We start from the raw sequence: 20,620 nt of genomic DNA on the forward strand, positions 1-20,620 counted from the left end.
GGAAAGCTAATCTGCATATTGAATTCTCATTTCTTCAAGGAATTAGAAAACGACTGCATTAATTAACAGTGAATCAACCTGAAGTGAAAGTACTAATCATAATTTCAATCAAGGCGCATGAAAACTTCTCTTCTGTAAACTCAATTTTATATCATCAGTTCGTATGTGCAGTCATTCCACTATTCAATTCTGAAGCTCTTCAGCACTCAAATAGGATATATCGCATGCATTTCCATGCTCATAATGGAGAGTGCTTGGAAGCTGTTCTGTATTTGTGTCGAGGGGGTGGATTGTACGTTCTTTCATAATTTATCAACAGACAGACGTGAGGTTTCTATCGCAACCGCGTATCCGACACTGTGTGAAGTGTATTACTTCTTTGTTTCAATAATAATCATGATGATTTGTTTTCCAAGTGACAAAACATTGAATTGGAATGGCCAAGAAAGAAACAGTCTACATTCAGAATGGAAAGAGTCGTCGTTAAGAACATCTAAACGTATCAGAAAATTCAGTCCACAAGTTTTCAATTTTTTAGACTAATCAACTGAAAATAAAACTTTTTTGTCGTTCGTGTTTTATTCATATCTAGCCAGTTTGCATATCATGAACACCCGCTTTAACTAATGCTGCGGAAGGTCGGTAGTCGGTTGGTTCGACGTAGGTGCTTTGCTCACTCAATCAATCGCCCACCGTGTTAGTCTGGTTCAAGCCACAGGCTGAACGATCGATTTTCACTTGCTAGATCCCAACCCGTGTCAGGAATCACACGTTAAACGGTAACACCTCGTTAGTCCTTAACTCGCACAACTTTAGACTTCTGAGGGTTGTCTTTTGTAGGGGTGCGACAGCAGGTTAACGTAGAAAACATATTTTAAACATATATATTTAGAACACTACATGCAAGATTATGTGAAACTGGAAGTTTTAATGAAAATCTAGGTGGTGGAAGGCCAGAAACTGTAACAATGCCTTTACTGGAAGAAGCTATACCTGATGCGATAGAAGAAGATCCTTCAAATAGTACCAGGAAGATTGCGCTTCAGCTGGAAGTCAGCCCAAAAACCTATAGACAGTTCTATACCCATATCATATACAGCGGGTCCAAGTTCTAGTGCCTCGGGATTTTCACCCAAGATTAATGTTTCGCAGATGGTTGATTCATACGATGGCGCACAATAATAATTTTTTACCAAATATTTTAATTACCGACGAAGCTGATTTTTCAAGAGATGTTATTATGAACTTTCACAATGACCATTTTTGAGCCGACGAAAACCCCCACGTTATCAGGGACGGTCATTTTCAGCAACAATTTTTGCTGAATGTTCGAGTAGGGAAGCTTGGTGACTACCTGATTGACCCATATTTTCACCAGTGAGATTAACAGGTGACTCCTACATGAACTTTTCGCGAGATTATTTACACATTTCGTTAGAAGTACCGGTACTTTTAAGAGACAACATGTGATTAATGGCCAGCTCGTAGTTCTGACATGAATCCTCTAGATTTCTATTTATGGGGTCATCCTGAAAGCTCGTGTTTGAAAAACTCCTGTACTCGATGTGAATGACTTGAGGAATCGGATAATTGACAATTGCAATCTCGTAAGGAATACTCCGGGTATTTTTGAACGTATCAGAGAATCAATGACAAATCGATTGCAGTCGTCTATTACATCATTTTATTGGCGGTATATTTAATATGGAGGTCCCATTTCAAATTAGTGTCCAGAATTTGTTGAATTTTATGAATGTACCAATAAAGGCGGAGTAATGTTTTCGATCTGTTTGAACGATTAATTCAGTAAATCTGCAAGTTGAACCTCACAATGAAAATTGCTGGTAATCAGTCAATAATTGTGCGACGCAATTTCTGTGTTTTGGAAACAACCACTCACTGAAATTACTAGGGATAAATAGATTACATATTATTTGATAAACAAGATCATTCATGTGGATGACTTTATCATGTATTATACTGTACTTTGCTAATGAAATATAAACTGGAATTGGAAACACGCACATTTTGCCCCAATAATCATTTGAATTGGTACTATTCCAACATTCATCATAGCATCATACTGACAAGACCACAGTTTCACTGTCAAGAAAACAAACGTTAATGTCTGTAATTTGATTTTAACAATAGATTGGTCAAATGTCCGATTGATATGGGAGAAGATGAATGGACGGATAGATACAGTAATGTATTTTTTGTAATTTACCGATGAAATTTCAATCCGTAACAAATAACAGTTTTTACTGTTTTGTGTTTTGGTTCGATATGGTGTTCATGATGAATTTAGAAATCGTGAGATTAAGGAGCAAAATATTCACGATGATACCAAATAATATGGCTTGTTTGCCATGCGAATATGAATGAGAATAAGAATAATCGCAAAATAGGATTTTTCAGACTGAAAAATGCAACTCTATGGAATAGATGAAGACTCAAAACCAATGTATTATATAGATGCATATCATTCATAATATACTCTTTGACGATAGTTAGTTGAAAGCCAGAGCGAAAACATAACGCCTTTCTGAACAAACACCAGCGAGCGCTGTTTCGACCCGCCGTAGATAGATATACAGATAAATAGTTATTTCTCCGGAAGGACCCAATCAACTTACCTTGATGGTAACCAATCAAAAATAATATCAAAAAAATTTGGTGTACTGCAAGGTTCAGTCCTGCGACCGCTCCTTTTTGCAATTTATATTAGTGACTTCCATGAATTTGTTAGTATTGTTAAATACATCACTACGCCGATGATACTCAGTTGTATAGTTCATTCGGTTTTATAGATATTACACCTGGTGCACATAATCTTACTATCGATCCAAAGAAATCCCAGGTCATGTTATTTGGTCCCAAAAGTAAAAGAAATATTGTGTGTGAGTCATTGTCGATCCGTGTCAACAATAACAAAATACCTTTTGTGAATGAATGTAAAAATCTGAGCTTGTGGTTAGATACAGACATGAGATTCACGAAGCATGTAAGTCATCTGGGTAAAACGTCATTCAATGTAACAAGACAACTTTATCCAAGTAGACACCTTTTATCAAAAAGTCTCAAGTTGAGTCTCTGTGAAACACTTATTTTTTCAAGATTAGCTTACTGCGATTGTATCTACGGACCCACCTTACAACAATTAGATGTAATGCGACTCCAGCGAAAACAAAATAGTTGTGTCAGATTTTCCTACGGTATCCGAAAGTATGATCACATAAGTCCGTCTTTTCGAAATTCTAGCTGGCTTCCACTCAAATATCTGAGAGCAATCCATTTGCTCAGTTTCACGCATAGAATTCTTGTTTCGGGATATCCGCCTTACTTACGTGAAAGATTGGCTGCACTATCATACAGTGGCACTTCTCGTAATAGGCATACTTTGCTCATTTCCAGGTATTCCACAGCAATATTTACTCGAAGTTTCTCCTACAATGCGGCAAAGACTTTAAAGAAAGTTCATTGAGAAACTTAAGAAAAGGTTGAAAGACATGTTTCTTACACGACAGTGATAGGGCACGACATATGCAAAAGATTTTGGCAATTTTTCACATATCCGAATATTATAAAAAATAATAAAAATACATACCAGTCGAGGTTGGGTTTAAAAGCAGCTCTCATAGCTGAACTCCGCCTATTCATCATTTCTTTGATTTTTATTTAATTTGTACTTCTAATATTGATGAATAGAGACATATTATTATTATTAACGCTCGCGTGAGCTCATGAACAGGAGCTAAAGTGTAATTTTTTTGGGTGGAGAGCCCCTCGCCAACATGGATGGAAGCGCCTCCCACTATCCAATCGTGAGACTGTGAGGTGGCGTGTCTTTTGTTGTCATCCTGGGCTCAACATTACAGTCCCCCTTCTGTCATTCTCACACTCCCATACCTGTTCTCCTCCTTTACCTCCCCTGACTTCCGCATGTGGAAGTGAAAAACTGTATATATTTGTAAATAGATTTTCTCATTATCATAACCCAAATAGGCAAATAAATATCACGACTTTGATAAGGCCCGACCCCAGATTCCAAGAGTGGGACAACCTGGAGGGACAAGAGAGGAAGAGGCAGACGAAGCAGAACCAGAGACCACCTCCGGTGGCTCTGGTTACTATTAGAGATTTTATTTCATAGATACACAAATTTCGGTACTATAACACACACATCAGTTTGCGATACACACCACTAGTTTCCTGCCAGGTAAAGGGGGCCACCGTACAAACCCTACGCACACAGTAAAGTCAGTGTTCACTCCTCATTCCTTCCTAGTTTAATTGAATTTTTTCTTCCCTTTTAGGTTAAGCATTTAATTGTTATATATTATGTTACTTATTCTCAAAAACCATTACTCGGTCATTCAACAGAAATATTTGAGATTCTCTATCAAATTATTTGGCCCTCACTTTTTGCTTCCGCTGTATCATAATTTCTGGCTAGCCGCCAGATGGTATGTCAGTTCTCACCGAGAAGCTCGCGATGGCTATAGCAACTCCAAGTCGTATCGCAATCTCGAAAAACCCGAGAAACGTGACCCGGAAAAGTGCATTTCTTTTCGATAAGTCCATATCCAGAATACAGTCCATTTTGCATTACGTGTGAAAGAACGGTGGAAACCATCGAAGCCAGAGAAGTCCAGAATTCCAGATGAGTTGACTTTACTTTATTCGGCTGGCGGAACCCTAACTCTCTCAAACATCAACAGCCCGGTTTAACAAATAATCAGATGAGTCAGATTGACATCTGACTTCCGTCAAATGTCAATCTTGCTGAAATGCCAAACAGCTGGTTGAGGACTATTCGGAAGTGAGTGGAGGAGGATGGAATTTTGATTTCAGCTCCTGTATAGCAGAAAAAGCTGCATTTGAGGTTCAGCCTAGCACCACCGATGAGATCATTGGCGGATCGAAAAAGCGCTATCTGGTATTGGATTATAGATGCATTATTTGGGCTCTGGTTTTATCATTTGTGTTTTCTCCCTACTTACAGATTACACAATGATGTGAAGAAGAGAATAAGAACTGAGAGTGGTATGCATGTCCAGGCAATACTGAATAGAGGTTAGCTCGGTTAGTTCCATTAACGAGGGTAAAAACGTTTGGGGAAAACTCTGGAATAGATTTTTTTATACCGCTTCCATCAATCTTCTAAATGTGACATTCAAAATGACATCAGCTCGACCGTCGAACAATGATGACCTACCCCCGATATTTGAGTGACCCAAATGTGTACACAATAAAGATGTTCCGTAACGATGTTTCAGCTGGAGAGTGATTGATTGATGTGATTTTTAACTCCAGCGGGTAAAGAAAATCCCCATGTGGAATTTCAAGGCATCATAATTGAACAACGTTATATTTCATGTCCGAAATAAATTGTGGAAGGAAAATGTTCTTCTTTTATAATAAATTAATCAAGTGGAAAATTTTATTTCATTCTGTTCGGTAGATCAACTTACTCTTACACCTATGTGTTGCCTAGCAACACCAACTGTTTTTGGAAGCAATGGCGATTTGATCAGTTCTCACTCGAAAATTACAATTAGAAATTCAATTGAAATCTGTACGAAATGTACAAGCATTGCACACTATTTTCGTCATATTGACGAGAACTAATATTATGATAATAACCATATACAATCATTATAAAAGTAACTGTCATAATTGAAATTCATAGCCAACTATAAAAATGAGTACGTCTGTAATATTTATTGGGGAAAACACCCACGGCTACACAGTAGTGGAGTGAATACTACTCTTCAACCAACGATGGTAAATGATAAATATCAAGTAATTATCAAATAGACTTCGTCTTTCCTCTCACTGCTTCACCAGTTTAGTGGGAGTTCCGCTTGAGTGGAGGTTGCCATATGTTGCATGTATCTACGCTAGCTTGACTAAATGCGTCGTTGGACAACAATTATGCAGCTTCCTTGAACTTCCTCTTGAACTAATGTTCCTTTTTGTGGATGATCTCTACTTGAGACCACTTGATGTTATTTTGCTGAGTCCAAACATGCTCTACTTTCACATGGGACAGTATCTGAATCACGAATCCAAGCAGCAACTGTTTGTTATTAATCTGTAGGAACTACAAGTGTTGAGTAGCCAACTGAAGAATTTTCAAAGGATATTAAAAACTGGCTTTTCGCAAAAGTGCTGAGTGGCTAAGTGCTAAGTGGAAAAGTTTGTGGGGGTTTTAGGGGTTTGATATAGTTGGGATATAGTTGGTTATTATAAGTAATATAGGTGTCAGTCCATTAATCTATGATGTAGGTGAGTTGTAGAAATTGTTCTTTCAGATAATTTGATTAACGGTCAGTCTTCAAGTGTGCCCCCTTACTATATGTGAAGATTTTTTTCCTTATACGAGTAATTAGGCCATTCGGATATGCGGTTGTTTACCTCGTTCACAGGCAGATGGAGCAATGACGAATATGTTGTTTATCGTTCGCTTCAGCCTTGTTCGAGGAATGATACTCTGATAGAAATTAGATTTTCAATTGTGGGAAATCATCGACTTCATGTTGATGATGAATACTAACTTACACTGACGAGAAGGCAATAATTGAAAATCGATTTGGGCAGAGTTGTATCGCTAACAGGATATACAGGAATTGCTTCTATTGAGGATCCTGCACTGACATCTGTCAAATATAATCCAACACCCTTCGTGGTATTACCCAGGGAGTTAGTGATTTCTGAAAGGTGTCAATCCATCAACTTACAAATTGTTTTTTCAGATAATTTGTATATTCATTTTCATTTTTTCAATATATATGTCCTTTCAAGTCTAAAACTGTTATTATGAAACCATCCACTATGTAATAATACATAATTATCACCCCAATAACTACTTATAGACAGGATTCCCCCGTCCAGTATGTGGCTCCTAATTAGAAGTTGAACAACAACAAAGTTATGGAATCGGATTAGAGAGATAGTCTTGTGGAGAAGTCAATGGACAAAGTTCTCGTCTGTTGCCAAGTTGGGAAACTCGCCAGGTGTTTGTTGTTTTCGGTTCGTGAGAACAGTACGGGAGGTCATGCATAACGACAGAGTTCATTGGAATTTCTATTCGAACTCAATATGAACTGTATTTCGGTTGAGAACGACTATTTGAAGACCCCAGTTTTGAACAATGTGAAACATTTTTGAAGTAATAACTTCTTATGGGAGGGGAAACCGCTTCGTTACGTAACGCGTAACGGCGCCAGTCTGTCTAGCCTTCCTTCCCTTCACGCATACGGCAGTGGCGGGCAAGCATCCCTTCTCTCGTCGGACAGGTGCTTCTCTCTCCTCTCTTCGCATGACTCAGTGTTCAGTATGCGATAGACATGTACTGTTGACGGTGAGCATATAACATAAAACTATCACCAGTTTTGAAAGTAATTATGGAAAACAAGCAGAAGACGATCCTCAGAACATGAATTTCCTAACGAAAAGTAAGTTTATGATTGTTATAAAGCACGCAATATTCTTTCATTATATGAAATGTAGTTTGAAAATGATGATAATGATAACAATTGGAAAAATAATCGATAGAAGATTTCATCAATAAATAATCTTTCTTTACATTATCATTATTCAGAATGTCATCGTCATTTCATCCAGGTTTGGAGACCAGCTCCCCTACCCTTTTGGCTGATTGTTGGTCTTGAGAGGGACCAATGGGTTCATGACTGAATTGGTGACGGCATGAAGTCCTTAGACATCAGTGCCGCCCTTCACGGGATACCCCTACCTGGCTGGGGTGGGATGGATGAAAAAGTTATTCATCCGTTAACGGGGGACATGAGGGCCTCATTCGACAGAGTGTCGGGGCCTTCTATATCGGGAGGGATCGTCTACAGCATAATCTGTGGCTTCCCTAACTAACTACATTATCATTATTAATTTCTTTCAGAGTATTTCATTCCTCTTCCTAAGTTGGAGCGAAACAACAAATTGTCACTCCATCTAGTGGACGAGGACTTACCAACTGCATATCCGTAATTTGCCATATTGATGGTCGCTAAAGATGTTAGAGCCTTCCAAATATACAAAGTAATGGTGGTTTAGGGCTCTCTTCATGATTTTTAATATTACTAAGCGACTGTTCTATAGTTATTTGGAAGGTTTCTCTTGTTCTTTTTGGGAATAGGCTGAAACCGATCAAGTTTCCAACAAGAAAGGAAATTCCCTTCCTTGTAAAATACGTTGAAAAGTCTGCAAAAATGAATGAACTGATGCTGTAAAATAATTTTCAAACATATATTTGAGCTTTCCTGTCCTTTCATTTATTTTCATTACTTTCTTTGAGACATGTCACGAAACTTTTCTGGCACAAATCAGATATGAATAATATCTATTCTGGAATCAAATTGCTCTGAGTAGACACTTATATTTTTCGGTTGGGTTGTTGCCAAAGTGGGCTCACTTGGCCTGAAAAAAAACTCACGATCAACAGGTCTGACAGACCATCACATCGGAAGCACGCAACTTTCGATCAATGAATAATGAAATCGCGTTATATTTTTAATGTTCGGAGTTCGAACTTGCCAAAAATGGTGTCAGCAGATTTTGGATCTGAGAGAAGATGAAACAAATGAAAAATTGTTAATACTAGGAAGAAATACTTGGATAAGTTAGTTGAGAAATCATTAAAATTTCAAAGTCATGAAGAAAATTGAACAAATAGCCCAGTCGAATTAGGATTTGAACATTTTTTTATGTCAATTTATTTTCGGAATCCTTTGGGGGGTTACTGGCAGTGGAAATTTAAGTTCCCGGTATATCAGACCCGTTACGTCATCTGTCGTCTTGAAAGGAGGTGAAATATCTTGGCATTGTCCTTGATAAAAGACTCACCTGGAACGCTCACTTGGAAAAAGTTTCACACAAAGCCAGACTGTCTCTATGGACATGTCGAAGGATTTGTGGTGAAACATGGGGTTTAGGTCCCAAACAAATCCATTGGATTTATGTGATGATTGTCAGACCAATGATCACTGGTGCAATTGCTTGGTGGCCGAAGGCTTTACAGAAAACGGCCCAAGTGAAGCTCTCTGGCTTAGAGAGACAGGCTTTTCTGGCTGTCAGTGGTGCCATTAGTACCACACCGTCAGCGGCCATGGAGATCCTTCTAGATCTATCTCCTCTCCACATTTTTCTGGAAAGAGAGGCTAGATGGACTGCATACAGACTGCATACAGACAGAGTTATCTACCTGCCTAGGAACTCGAACGACTGTATTTCAAGCGGAAATTTACGCTATTGAATTATGTGCGGAGAGATTGGATAAATCCAACCTCACTCATAAGTCAATAAAAATATTCTCGAAGAGTCAAGCGGCAATGTAAGCTCTTGGCTCCTACCGAGCAAGTCTAAATTGGTAGCAAACTGCCAAATAAAACTCTCCTCGATAGGAAGACTCAACAGATTGTCTCTGGTCTGGATTCCTGGCAATGCAGCTGCTGACTCTCTTGCAAAGGAGGGTGCTGCAAGCGGCTTTATTGGACCAGAACCTGTCATTGGCATCGCTTTGGGCTTTGCCAAACCAACACTGAACACCTGGATGGCAAGAAGAGTTATGGACTGGCAGAATCTTCCAGGATTGGCTCACTCCAAAGCGTTTATTCACCCTTCGAAGCTTGATTCCAAACACGTGTTAGGAATCACACGTTAAAAGGTAAGACCTCGTTAATTCTTAGCTCGCACAAGTTTTGACTTCTGAGGGTTGTCGTTCGTAGGGGTGCGACAGCTGGTTAACGGAAAAACAGATTTTAAACAGATTTTAAACAGAACAGTTGTTGGACTACTGTAGGGATGAACTACGATGTCTAACAGGCCTTCTCACAGGTCACTGTCATTTGAATCATCACATGCAGAGACTTGGACTGTCGGAAGACAGTGTGTGTCGCCTCTGTTTGGAAAATAAAGAAACAGCAGAGCATATACTTTGTGCCTGCCCCGCTGGGGATCGAATCAGGTTCTTTGAGTGCGGCAGATTCGTACTCTCACCATTTGACCTGTGGATAGATGTGAGCCACAATAAACCCTTATGGGTTGCGATGGTGGGTCGAATAGACCCATTCACTTTAGACCTACCTTACTACATAAACTGTAAAGAATGTTTGTTATTTTACTGTTTGTTTAATTCGTGCCGACTAACAATAAAACTGCTGGTGATTCAGGGTTAATTTCTATGAAAGCATCGTGAACAAATCTACTGAGGCGCCACAGATCTAATTTGAGTGTACGATGTTTCAGAAAGTTCACTCTTTTAACAGGGGAAAGAAAATAAAAAAATTGGTTGTCAAGCGTGAACCCCGTTATATAATATTTCACAACTCGATAAAAACATCGCAGGAATATAATAAATCACTGAACTTTCAGTTTGAAAACAAATTGAAACAATAACCGCATCATTAATCAGATTTTTAAAACCGAGAGCAAGCAAAAATATTGCTCAGAATTTGAAAGTTTTTAGTTCATATAAATCGCTCTTCAAGATTCTTATTTCGTTTGATAAATTAGTTTTATGATCCGTGAGGGGATTATTAATTGTATCTCGGCTTGGTGGTCTCTGAGCTGCCGGATTGTGGTTTTAATTAATTCCTATCATGATGAACACGATTTCAGTTGGATGGGGTGCGGCTGTAGTTGGTTATTCTGAATTTTGGCTGTATATTGAATTTCACTTCATTTATGTTTATGTCAATGGCCTGAAAACACGCACTTAAAAAACATCCGAAACGGGGTCAAGAGAACGAAAAAAATTTGACAATTTTGAAATTCTGTTGTCTCAAATGCCATAGTAGTAGTATGGATAGTATGGATTTTGAATAGTGTTATAACACCATTCAAAATCCATACTATCCTGAATATATTCACCTGAATATATTCAGGTGTTTCATTTCTTAGAAATGACTTATGACGCACTGTTTGGAACCTTTGGTGTAGTACTGAATATTACCGGAATTTGTTTTTTCCCAACACCAAATCGTTACTTTTAACACCTCGACACGTGTTTCGATCACCAAGTGATCATCTTCAAAGAGAAAGATCAAACTAGAAACTAACGCGAAGCTAACGCTATTTATGCTATATAGATATCCCATACAGGTAAACTATCCAGGTGTAACCCATACAGGTATACCAACCTAAGTTAATTTTACAATTTTGCCTCATCTATTATTTTACAATATATGTTTAACTGTTATAGCTGTATATCAAACAATTTTCAGCTATATGAAAATTAATTTCATAATATTGCCTATCCAAATTTATTTTTGCAATGTGTCCTTATGAAGTAATCGGTAAACCCAGCAGCATTATTTGATTTTAATAAGCTATATAGTATGCTCTTTGGTATAGGTCCCTCATCGTTATTCATAACATTTTTGTGTTTACTTATTTCTACACTCTTATAGGCATCTAGTTGCCTGTTGTTGTTAACTTGTCCAACTAATCTTAATAAACTGAAGTCTATAGAATGGTTTTGTTGCAAAATTTGATGGGCGACTGCTGATTTTTCAGGTCTTCCATATTTCAAGTGTGCTATGTGTTCCTTATATCTTACTTTAATAGATCTTTTTGTCTGTCCATAATATTTTGCATCGCAGTCCTTACATTCAATTTCGTCGAGAATTCGGAAAAGTCTGAAATTTACGAAATTGAATGTGAGGACTGCGATGCAAAATATTATGGACAGACAAAAAGATCTATTAAAGTAAGATATAAGGGACACATAGCACACTTGAAATATGGAAGACCTGAAAAATCAGCAGTCGCCCATCATACTTTGCAACAAAACCATTCCATAGACTTCAGTTCATTAAGATTAGTTAGACAAGTTAACAACAACAGGCAACTAGATGCCCGAGAGTGTAGAAATAAGTAAACACAATAATATTATGAGTAACGATGACGAACCTATACCAAAGAGCATACCATATAGCTTGTTAAAATGAAATAATGTTGTTGGGTTTACTGATTACTACATAAGGACACATTGCAAAAATAAATTTGGATAGGCAATATTGTGAATTTTTTTTAATTTTAATATAGCCGAAAATTGTTTTAAATACAGCTATGACAGTTGAACATATATTGTAAAATAATAGATAAGGCAAAATTGTAAAATTAATTTAGGTTGGTATACCTGTATGGGTGGTACAACTGGATGGTTTACCTGTATTAGATATCTAAATAGCATGAATAGCGTTAGCTTCGCGTTAGTTTCTGGTTTATTATTCCTCTTTGAAGATGATCACTTGGTGATCGAAACACGTGTCGATGTGTTAAAAATAACGATTTGGTGTTGGGAAAAAAACTCCAGCAATATTCTTAGAAATGAATACGGAAAGTAATAACCGTAATAGTAGGATTTCTTTATAATTCAATGAGTTTAGTTGGGGATCGTCATCAGAAATACATTCTTCACTAGGCCCTTTTCTGTTTTTATTATACATGAAAAATGTTGTTTCGAATCAGTAATTACGGGTGATTTTTTAAGAGGTATAGGATTTGATTTTCAAAACAACACAATTTTTTTTTTAAATTGACGAAATCTTTATTGGAATCGACAAAACGATCAATATAATTCAATGTTTGAAGATGATTTCATGCAAATGTTGTCCGCGACTCCGCTTTAGATGGCCCATGCGCATGGTACAATTTGGCACACTCTCTCTAACATATCTACCGGTATTTCACGTATATATGCTTCAATATTAGCTTCCAGAGCGTCAGTCGTTGCTGGTTTATCCCTGTAGAAATGAGCCTTAACATGACCCTACAAGAAATAACCCATAGGCATTAAATCACACGATCTAGGCGGCCAATTGACGGACCCCAAACGTGAGATAAACTGTTCACTGAAAGCGGCTCTTAATTGGGCCATTGTTTCGCGTGCCGTGTGGCATGTGGCACCGTTTTGTTGAAACCACATGTCAGGCATGTCCAATTCTTCTATTTTGGGCAATAAAAAGTCGTCAATCGTCACACGGTAGCGCTCGCCATTCACAGTAACGTTCCGGTCATTGTCGTCTTTGAAGAAGTACGGCCCGATGATGCCACCGACCCATAATCCACATCAAACAGTGACTTTTTCGGGATGCATCGGTAGCTCTTGTAATGCTTGTGTGCTTGTTAACGTATCCATTCTACCAGAAATGAGCCTCGTCGCTGAACACAATTTTTCGATAAAAATGTGGATCTTCCTCCAACTTTGCCAGCGCTCATTCACCAAACGTTAGACGTTGTGGGAGGTCGTGTGGCTTCAATTCTTGCACCAGCTATATCTTATAAGGTTTCACACCCAAATACTTTCGCAAAATTTTCCACGTAGTGGAGTAACGGAGGCCCAATTGCTGCGAACGGCGGCGAACCGACATTTCACGGTCATCACGAACACTGGCGAATACAGCCGCAATATTTTCTTCGGTCCTCACTCTACGTATGCGTGTTGGTGGTTTAATGTCCAATAATATGAATTGGGTTCGAAAGTTAGTCACAAGCTTCCGAATAGCTCCCTCAGTAGGCCGACGAAACTGCCCATAAATTGGAAGAAGTGCACGACGCACTTTCTTCACCGAGCATGAATTTTGATAATAAAGTTCAATATTTTGCAAGCGTTGTTCATTCTTGAGTCGATTCATGGTTAAATTATAGACCAAACTGCACAAGTTTGATAATGATACAAGACACGATTCACGCGTGATTTGTCAAAAAGATACCAGCAAAAAAATCACTCATTATGAAACAGAAGAGGTTGGAATCTCAAAAAAAGGATCGGAAAATTTAGTGAAGAAATAACCAATCACAAACTGCTTAAAGTTTTGAATATAATATGATAATTTGACTATGTGAAAAATCATGGATTTTGAGTTGAGTTTTTTGATTTTAATATGAATTCTTTGAAATTTGAAGCAAGAAATGTGAAAAATTTGATCCGATATGTGTTTGTTAGCTATCGGGCGTTTTTTCTCACTTCTGATATTCCTGAATATTTTATAATTATACTCTGAGTATGAGCAATATCGGCATCCATTATAAATGAGCTTGTCAATAGAAGTTTGACTAAAAAAAAAAAAAAAAATCAAATATTTCTGTTTCAACAATTCTATCATGAATGAATATATATTCTCATCCTATGAGTATTTGCAAATTTCCATTCAACGAGTAATCGAGAGACTTTCACTTGAAATTTATTTGAAAATGCGAATATTTGGATGTATAAACTTCCATTCGGTGAAATAGTTCCCTTCGTTATATAGCAAAGTCCCAATTCAGTCGGATTTCTCCTGGTTACTGGCAATAGTTTGGAACTTCGTCCAATACCTACTTCAGGCGAACTCTTCTCTATGAAACTCAGAAGTACTTCCGAATATCGAGTTTCGAAGAAATTGAACTGCATTTGATTTCAATTCGAATTTAGCATGTAATACCTTCGAAAAACTTATTTTAATTTCGAAAAACTTATTTAAGTCAAAAATTAGTCGGGGACATCATCTATTACATGGAAACAATTATAGAATGAAACCGAAGAATTCAATAATCAAGCATCACTATTCAAAATTAATGTGAAATTTTATGTCTTATTAATTTTGATAACAAAATTGATTTTTTGGATATTTTGGAAAAAGTCGCAAGGGTCCAAATCTGGTGAAAACGGTGGCTGAGGCATGATGACGGTGTTGTTTTTGGCCAAAAAATTATGCACAAGCAATGACGAACATTCCCCTATTTTTTTAACAGACTTCTTATGTTGATATTATTCCCAGAAATGGGAAACGACAATATAAACTCAGCAGTTAACTTTAGAAATCCAAGTTATAGGATTGAGCACTAGTTTGAGCTCATTTTAATCGGTTGAACAGGTCTGGTGCATTCAATCTCGTCAGAAATAAATATTTTCCAACCGTTCCTTTTGAACACTGGAAATAAAAAAATCACAGTAGTTTTGTTAGAAAAATTTTAGATTTAAAGAATCAGGAATTCATTGAAAAAAAGTTATGGATGATAACAAATAACTGAAATGACTTGTTATAATTGAACACCTGCAATGAAATACTCAAAATTTTCTATACTGTCTCAATGTTGCTCTAGCACTGAATAAGGTGTATTTTATTAAACGAAAAAATACCTTGCAGAGTAGTATTCGAAGAAGGCGACTAGTATCTCGATAGACCTTGAAAACGCCTGCCACATTGTTCATCATGGTTCACACACTGTCTTCTGAGGCCTGCACCACGCTTGTAGAATTCCTCCTTGACGAGCTGGAGCCCGAAATTTTCATACACTTTCCGCCGGATAACATCGAAAAGCCTTACGCCCCGGAACGATCACGATCACAACCACTGGAGTTTTACATTTCCATGCGAACTGTTTGTTTATAGAATGCTGTCCCACAATTATACAAATAAAAAGTAGGCTAACAGGGAAATGAAATTGATGTTCTCAAAGCACAGCTTTTTATTCTGGATGGGGTGGTAATTGTTTTTTGTTTAGAATGTCATTGGTACCTGACCCTATAGATGTCGAAGCGAAAATAGATTGTGTCGAAGCTATGTCATTAGTTTCTTGGCCGTGGTCTATACGTTTTCATACCTACTTCTGCAGCACTCTGATCGTTAACTCATTGCCTTTGATAATGTCTACCGCAGTAGTAGGCGAAACGTCAGGCATAAAAACCGCAGACCATGGCCGAATAACTCGGAAAACAGCTCAGCCACAGTTATTTTCGACCGTGAAAGTTTTCGCTCATCGAAAATATTATCTATGGAAAGTCATCGAAAAGTTTGAAGTTTCAAACTTATAATATGAGTATTAGACTTCTCTTGATGATAAAATACCTTCAATTTCAGTGAAAAAAACTTCAAAGCTCGAATGGAGCTTTCTTGATTCGATGTGTGCTTTAGACCACACGACTGAAGTAAAACTTCTTTAGCTCCATCTATATGTATGTATATGTATATATGTTCATATATGTATAATATACACATGTATATTCATATAATAATTTCCTACAAATATTCAAATTTATCATGGATTTTTATTGATAAATTAACATTTTTGAATAGATTTTTCAATTTTATTTTTTATTTTCATTATCGTATACATCAGTAATTACTGTAATTTTGATGGTAAGACCTAAACAATAGTAGGAGAAGAAGAAGTATCTATTGAATAAGAGTTCCTTAATATACTCTTCCATCACTTTCACAGTGGAGAAGGAAATCCACAACGAATTGCCATTCTTAGACGTTTTGGTGAAGAGGACCGATACTAAGTGGGAAACATCTATATACCGAAAACCCACTCATACGGGACAGTATCTGAATCACGAATCCAACCGCCATCAATCGACTGAAAGAGGAATCATCAAGACTCTATTAGACCGTGCTTTTGGGCTCTGTAATATGAAGGAAGGTCTCGAGAAGAAACTAGACATCATCAAAAATAATCTTCAACGGAATGGCTACTCCAAAGCGATGGTAGAAAATACTTTGGCTAAAAGACAGCAGAAGCCTCGCAAAGAAGAGAAGCCGTCACAACCAGTGCTTGCACTTCTCTACATCAGAGGATTATCGGAGAGGATAAGAAGAATTGGTTCCAAGTACAACATCAGAACCTGCTTCAGATCCGGTAACACTATTCGTAGCAGCCTCACGAAAACCAGGCCACCAAACGCGGACTGCGATTCCAAGAATTGCATTTACCGGAATAGCAGACCATGTGAGTGTGAGTGCGGAAAATCCTATATTGGTGAAACTAAGAGGCCATTGAATGTTCGCATTGCCGAGCACAAGAAACACACACAGCGAGGGGAAACCAGCAAATCAGGAATAGCAGACCATGTTTGGACCCATCAACATAACATCGAGTGGTCCCAAGCTGAGATCTTGCACATAGAGGAACATTGGTTTAGGAGAAAATTCAAGGAGGCCGCATACATGTTGTTCAACAACGTATTCAGCCAAGCCAGTGTAGAAATACGCAACATATGGAAACCCATCATCAAGCGAAAAATTGCCAAATCCCGCCAAAACGGTCATCTCCCACGGAACCAGTGAAGCGGAAAATGGAAAGCGGGGATAAGTGAAAGTACTCGAACGATCTATAAATAGTCATCTCTTGGAGGAATCAGTCCAGTCATCACCCGAAGACGATTGTAGATACTAACAATCGAAACTTCGTGAACTAACGTGACTTGGAATCTCTCCACTTTTTATTTTATTTTCTTTTTTCATTTCTTTATTTTTATTCATTCAAGTGTTTTATTTTTATGTGTATTTTATTTCACTATCATTTCATTTCAGGTTCATTTTGCTTGATATAATTGTTATTTTCAGCTATTCATTTTTAATTCTCCTTTTTTAGTTGTTTCAGGGCTTTCAAATCATTTTATATAGTAGACAATGGAAGTCTGAACTAGTGAAATTCATCATGAAACATTGTCAATCATCTTCAAACAAACACTAGAACACTTTCCATCCAGACATACTGACTGAGTCCGATTTCTGAGGTAACTTTTCAATAGATCTACAGTCCCTTCACTAAATCCAAGAAATGATATTTTCCTAAACAGAATATTTTGTATCAATGAGTTGTAATGACTACAGTCAATTTAAAAAAAATGAGGCTGATTCCTTCCTCATTCTTGGAGAGTAATCGTCTTCTCTTTCCGTTTCCTTTTACTCATATTTTATTCAGCTTCCAGAATACAGCCTCATCCTTTCAGAGTGACAAGTCATACCGACGACCTAAAAACGAAGATGAATATGAGACGGCAGACAATTGCGAGCTCTTGCCGTTGACATTCACAAACGATTCCTTCAACGTATTTGAATCCCTCGGAATATCCAGATGGATAACTCGGTCTCAAATGAACAATCCCGACTGTTACACAACAGCGAATCGTGGAGAAATATCGGAAGAAAAAAGCTCGCTAGATACAAATGGCCCATCCGTTTTGTCGATGAACACGTACAGCAAGTGCAGCAATTCACATGAATTTGGAGTTACGAATAGCTTTGTTTTTCGGAAGTTGTATGAAAGTTGGATGAGACGGCAATGCCAGAATGTCTCGCGAGCACTGAGAGATATTGAGCCATAATTTTGCTCGTTTCAACTCCGTGATATACTGAGTACGAATTGAATGTATATCAACTAAGAATTTTAGTGACCGGTACGTTGTATTACGTACTTAGAGAATCTGCATAAACAATTACTTTTCCAGAAATGAATTTGTCTATTTCCACAGAGACTTCAGAACTTTCACAATTAATAACGACCATCTTGTTGAAGCTACTACATCTGTCAAATCAGTTCACATTTATTCAGACTGTTTTGCCAGGACAATTCGAACTGCGATGGATATATTTGAGTTTACAGGAGTTGGCAAGAGAATCCGAGGCAGTATTTTGCGATTTTTCGAAGGCTTTCGACTGTGTGGATCACCCTCTACGGCTTCAGAGAAGTGATACTGAGCTGGTACAGGTCATATTTGTCAGGTCGTAGGCAGATAGTGGAAACAACCCATCGCTCAGAAACTGGGAAAATACGTAATGATGTGCCTCAAGGTTCAATACTAGGGCCAGCATTGTTCTCATCTACCTCAACGATTTGACAAGTATAAATATCTCAGGAAAATTCATACTATTTGCAGACAATACTACCATTTTTTGGCAATCGGATAATGCATTTTTTTTATTAGCATTTATTGTGTCATCAACTATTACAGTTATTAAAGACATTCATATTGATAGTGAACGGTACTGTGTAACGCTACTAAATTTTGTTCAAGAGATTTGTTTGTTTTGAAAAGTTTATCACATTTTTGGCTGCGCTGCATTCTCCTAAGATCTCGGTGATATTCTTTGAGATGTTAATGTCCTTTTTTTGCTGGTAATATAATGGACATTCTTGGAGAATGTATTTTATATCAAATATCACAAATGTCCATGGGTAAGCCTTGTGTGTCCTATACGTAGTCTTGTGAGGATGGCATGATGCTTCCTAGGCATTGGGATGTATTTCCATTGTTTTACTGACGGCTTTATTTCCTTCAGCTTTGACCCACTGGTGTTCCATTGTTGTTGCCAGCTATTTATCAAAATGTTCCTCACAATTTTTTTGAAAACGGATTGGATAATTATGTTTGAAGTTGTTGGAGTTCTATTTTTATCATTCGAAGTATGATTAATTAATGTATTCCGAAATAATAACCTCAAAATATCTGAAACAAATGTCACTTCTATATCTAAATTATACAGTAAACTAAAAGCTCCAATTTCAAATAAACAAAAATCCAATTTAGTATACAAAATTTCTTGTATGGATTGTTCTAAAACATATATAGGACAAACATCTAGACCTCTAAGTAGTCGCATCACTTCCCATAAGAGCGACTGTAGACGAAATGTTAATTCTTGTGCATTAACAGAACATGTTAATTCGGAGGATCATAAAATGAATTTTGAAAATCCAAATATTTCAGATAGAGAAACCAATACAACTAAAAGAATATTTTTGGAAATGATACATATTAATAGCGAAGAACATTTAATGAATAAACGAACTGATATTGATAGTCTTAGCAAAATTTACACGTACCTACTGAAATATGATAAAGAAAATAAAAGATCTAGTAATTCGAGTATCATTCAGAATTTTCCCACTTGACATTGTCAGCCAAAATTTTTATCAACTGTCATTTATTAATGTTTTTCTATCTGTTTTTGAACCATTTTATATTTTATTCTCACGTTAGTAAGTTCTCCATATTTATATATTTTTTACAAGATATATAATCTTATTATTGTAGTTGTCCTGACGAAGGTGTGACGAAAGCTTAACATATAACAAAGAGTTTTCTTTGTAACAACCCAGCTATTGACTGCAACCTCACGAATTAAATCGACTTATAGTTAATCCAGTCACTAATTATTCTGTTTTATATATATATATATATATATATATATATATATATATATATATATATATATATATATATATATATATATATATATATATATATATGTGAGTATGATGGCATTGTGTCGAGGATCTGGTAATATGGTATAGGTGTTGCTTTATTATTGAAGGATAATGCAAATGATTTAACTAAACTCATATCCATCGATATGATGAAAGTAAAGAGTTGGTGTGATTCAAATTGTCTGTCTCTACATATTTCGAAAACTAGCATAGTAACTTTCAGATGTGAATTTGACAATATACCCATTGGAAATGATATTGAGAACAAAAGTAGCTTTAAATTTATAGAAGTACATATCGATAGAATACTAAAATTTGAGGACCATATTTATGCCTTGTGTAATAGAGTGTCGTCTTGTGTGAATTTCTGGAACTTCATTCAGCTTTTCCTAATATGACTAATAACCAGTCTGTGCAAAGCTTATTGTTAAATCATCTGAAAATGGAATTTTTAATAGGTGATGATCAACTGTATTGCCAAACGTGCGCCAAACTAACTGACTATTATAAAGAAACAAGTATAGCTGAGGCACCAGTCAATCTAATAATAACACTGATGATTTCCAGACTCAACCTTTGACGGAAGCAAGAAACTCTTTGGAAGGTTCGAAATAGATGA

At 36.9% G+C, this 20,620-nt stretch overlaps 1 protein-coding gene across 8 annotated transcripts in view; it reads right to left on the reverse strand.

Moving 5' to 3' along the window:
- The window catches only part of Syt7 (Synaptotagmin 7), a 703,683-nt gene that overhangs the window by 79,828 nt on the left and 603,235 nt on the right, over positions 1–20,620 (reverse strand). For 2 of the 8 annotated variants that reach the window (XM_074179628.1, XM_074179568.1), the window contains exon 2: positions 15,146–15,479. The exons of 5 other annotated variants lie outside the window; for them this stretch is intronic. In XM_074179628.1, coding sequence (XP_074035729.1) covers positions 15,146–15,210 — 65 coding nt within the window. In that variant the 5' untranslated portion in view covers positions 15,211–15,479. Of the gene's footprint in view, positions 1–15,145; positions 15,541–20,620 lie in introns of those variants that run through there. One more of the 8 variants, XM_074179593.1, reaches the window with a different exon arrangement.

Source organism: Leptinotarsa decemlineata, unplaced genomic scaffold (assembly GCF_025532065.1).
Source record: "Leptinotarsa decemlineata unplaced genomic scaffold, Ldec_3_MD MMD2_P_RNA_scaffold_1, whole genome shotgun sequence".
NCBI classification, from domain to species: domain Eukaryota; kingdom Metazoa; phylum Arthropoda; class Insecta; order Coleoptera; family Chrysomelidae; genus Leptinotarsa; species Leptinotarsa decemlineata.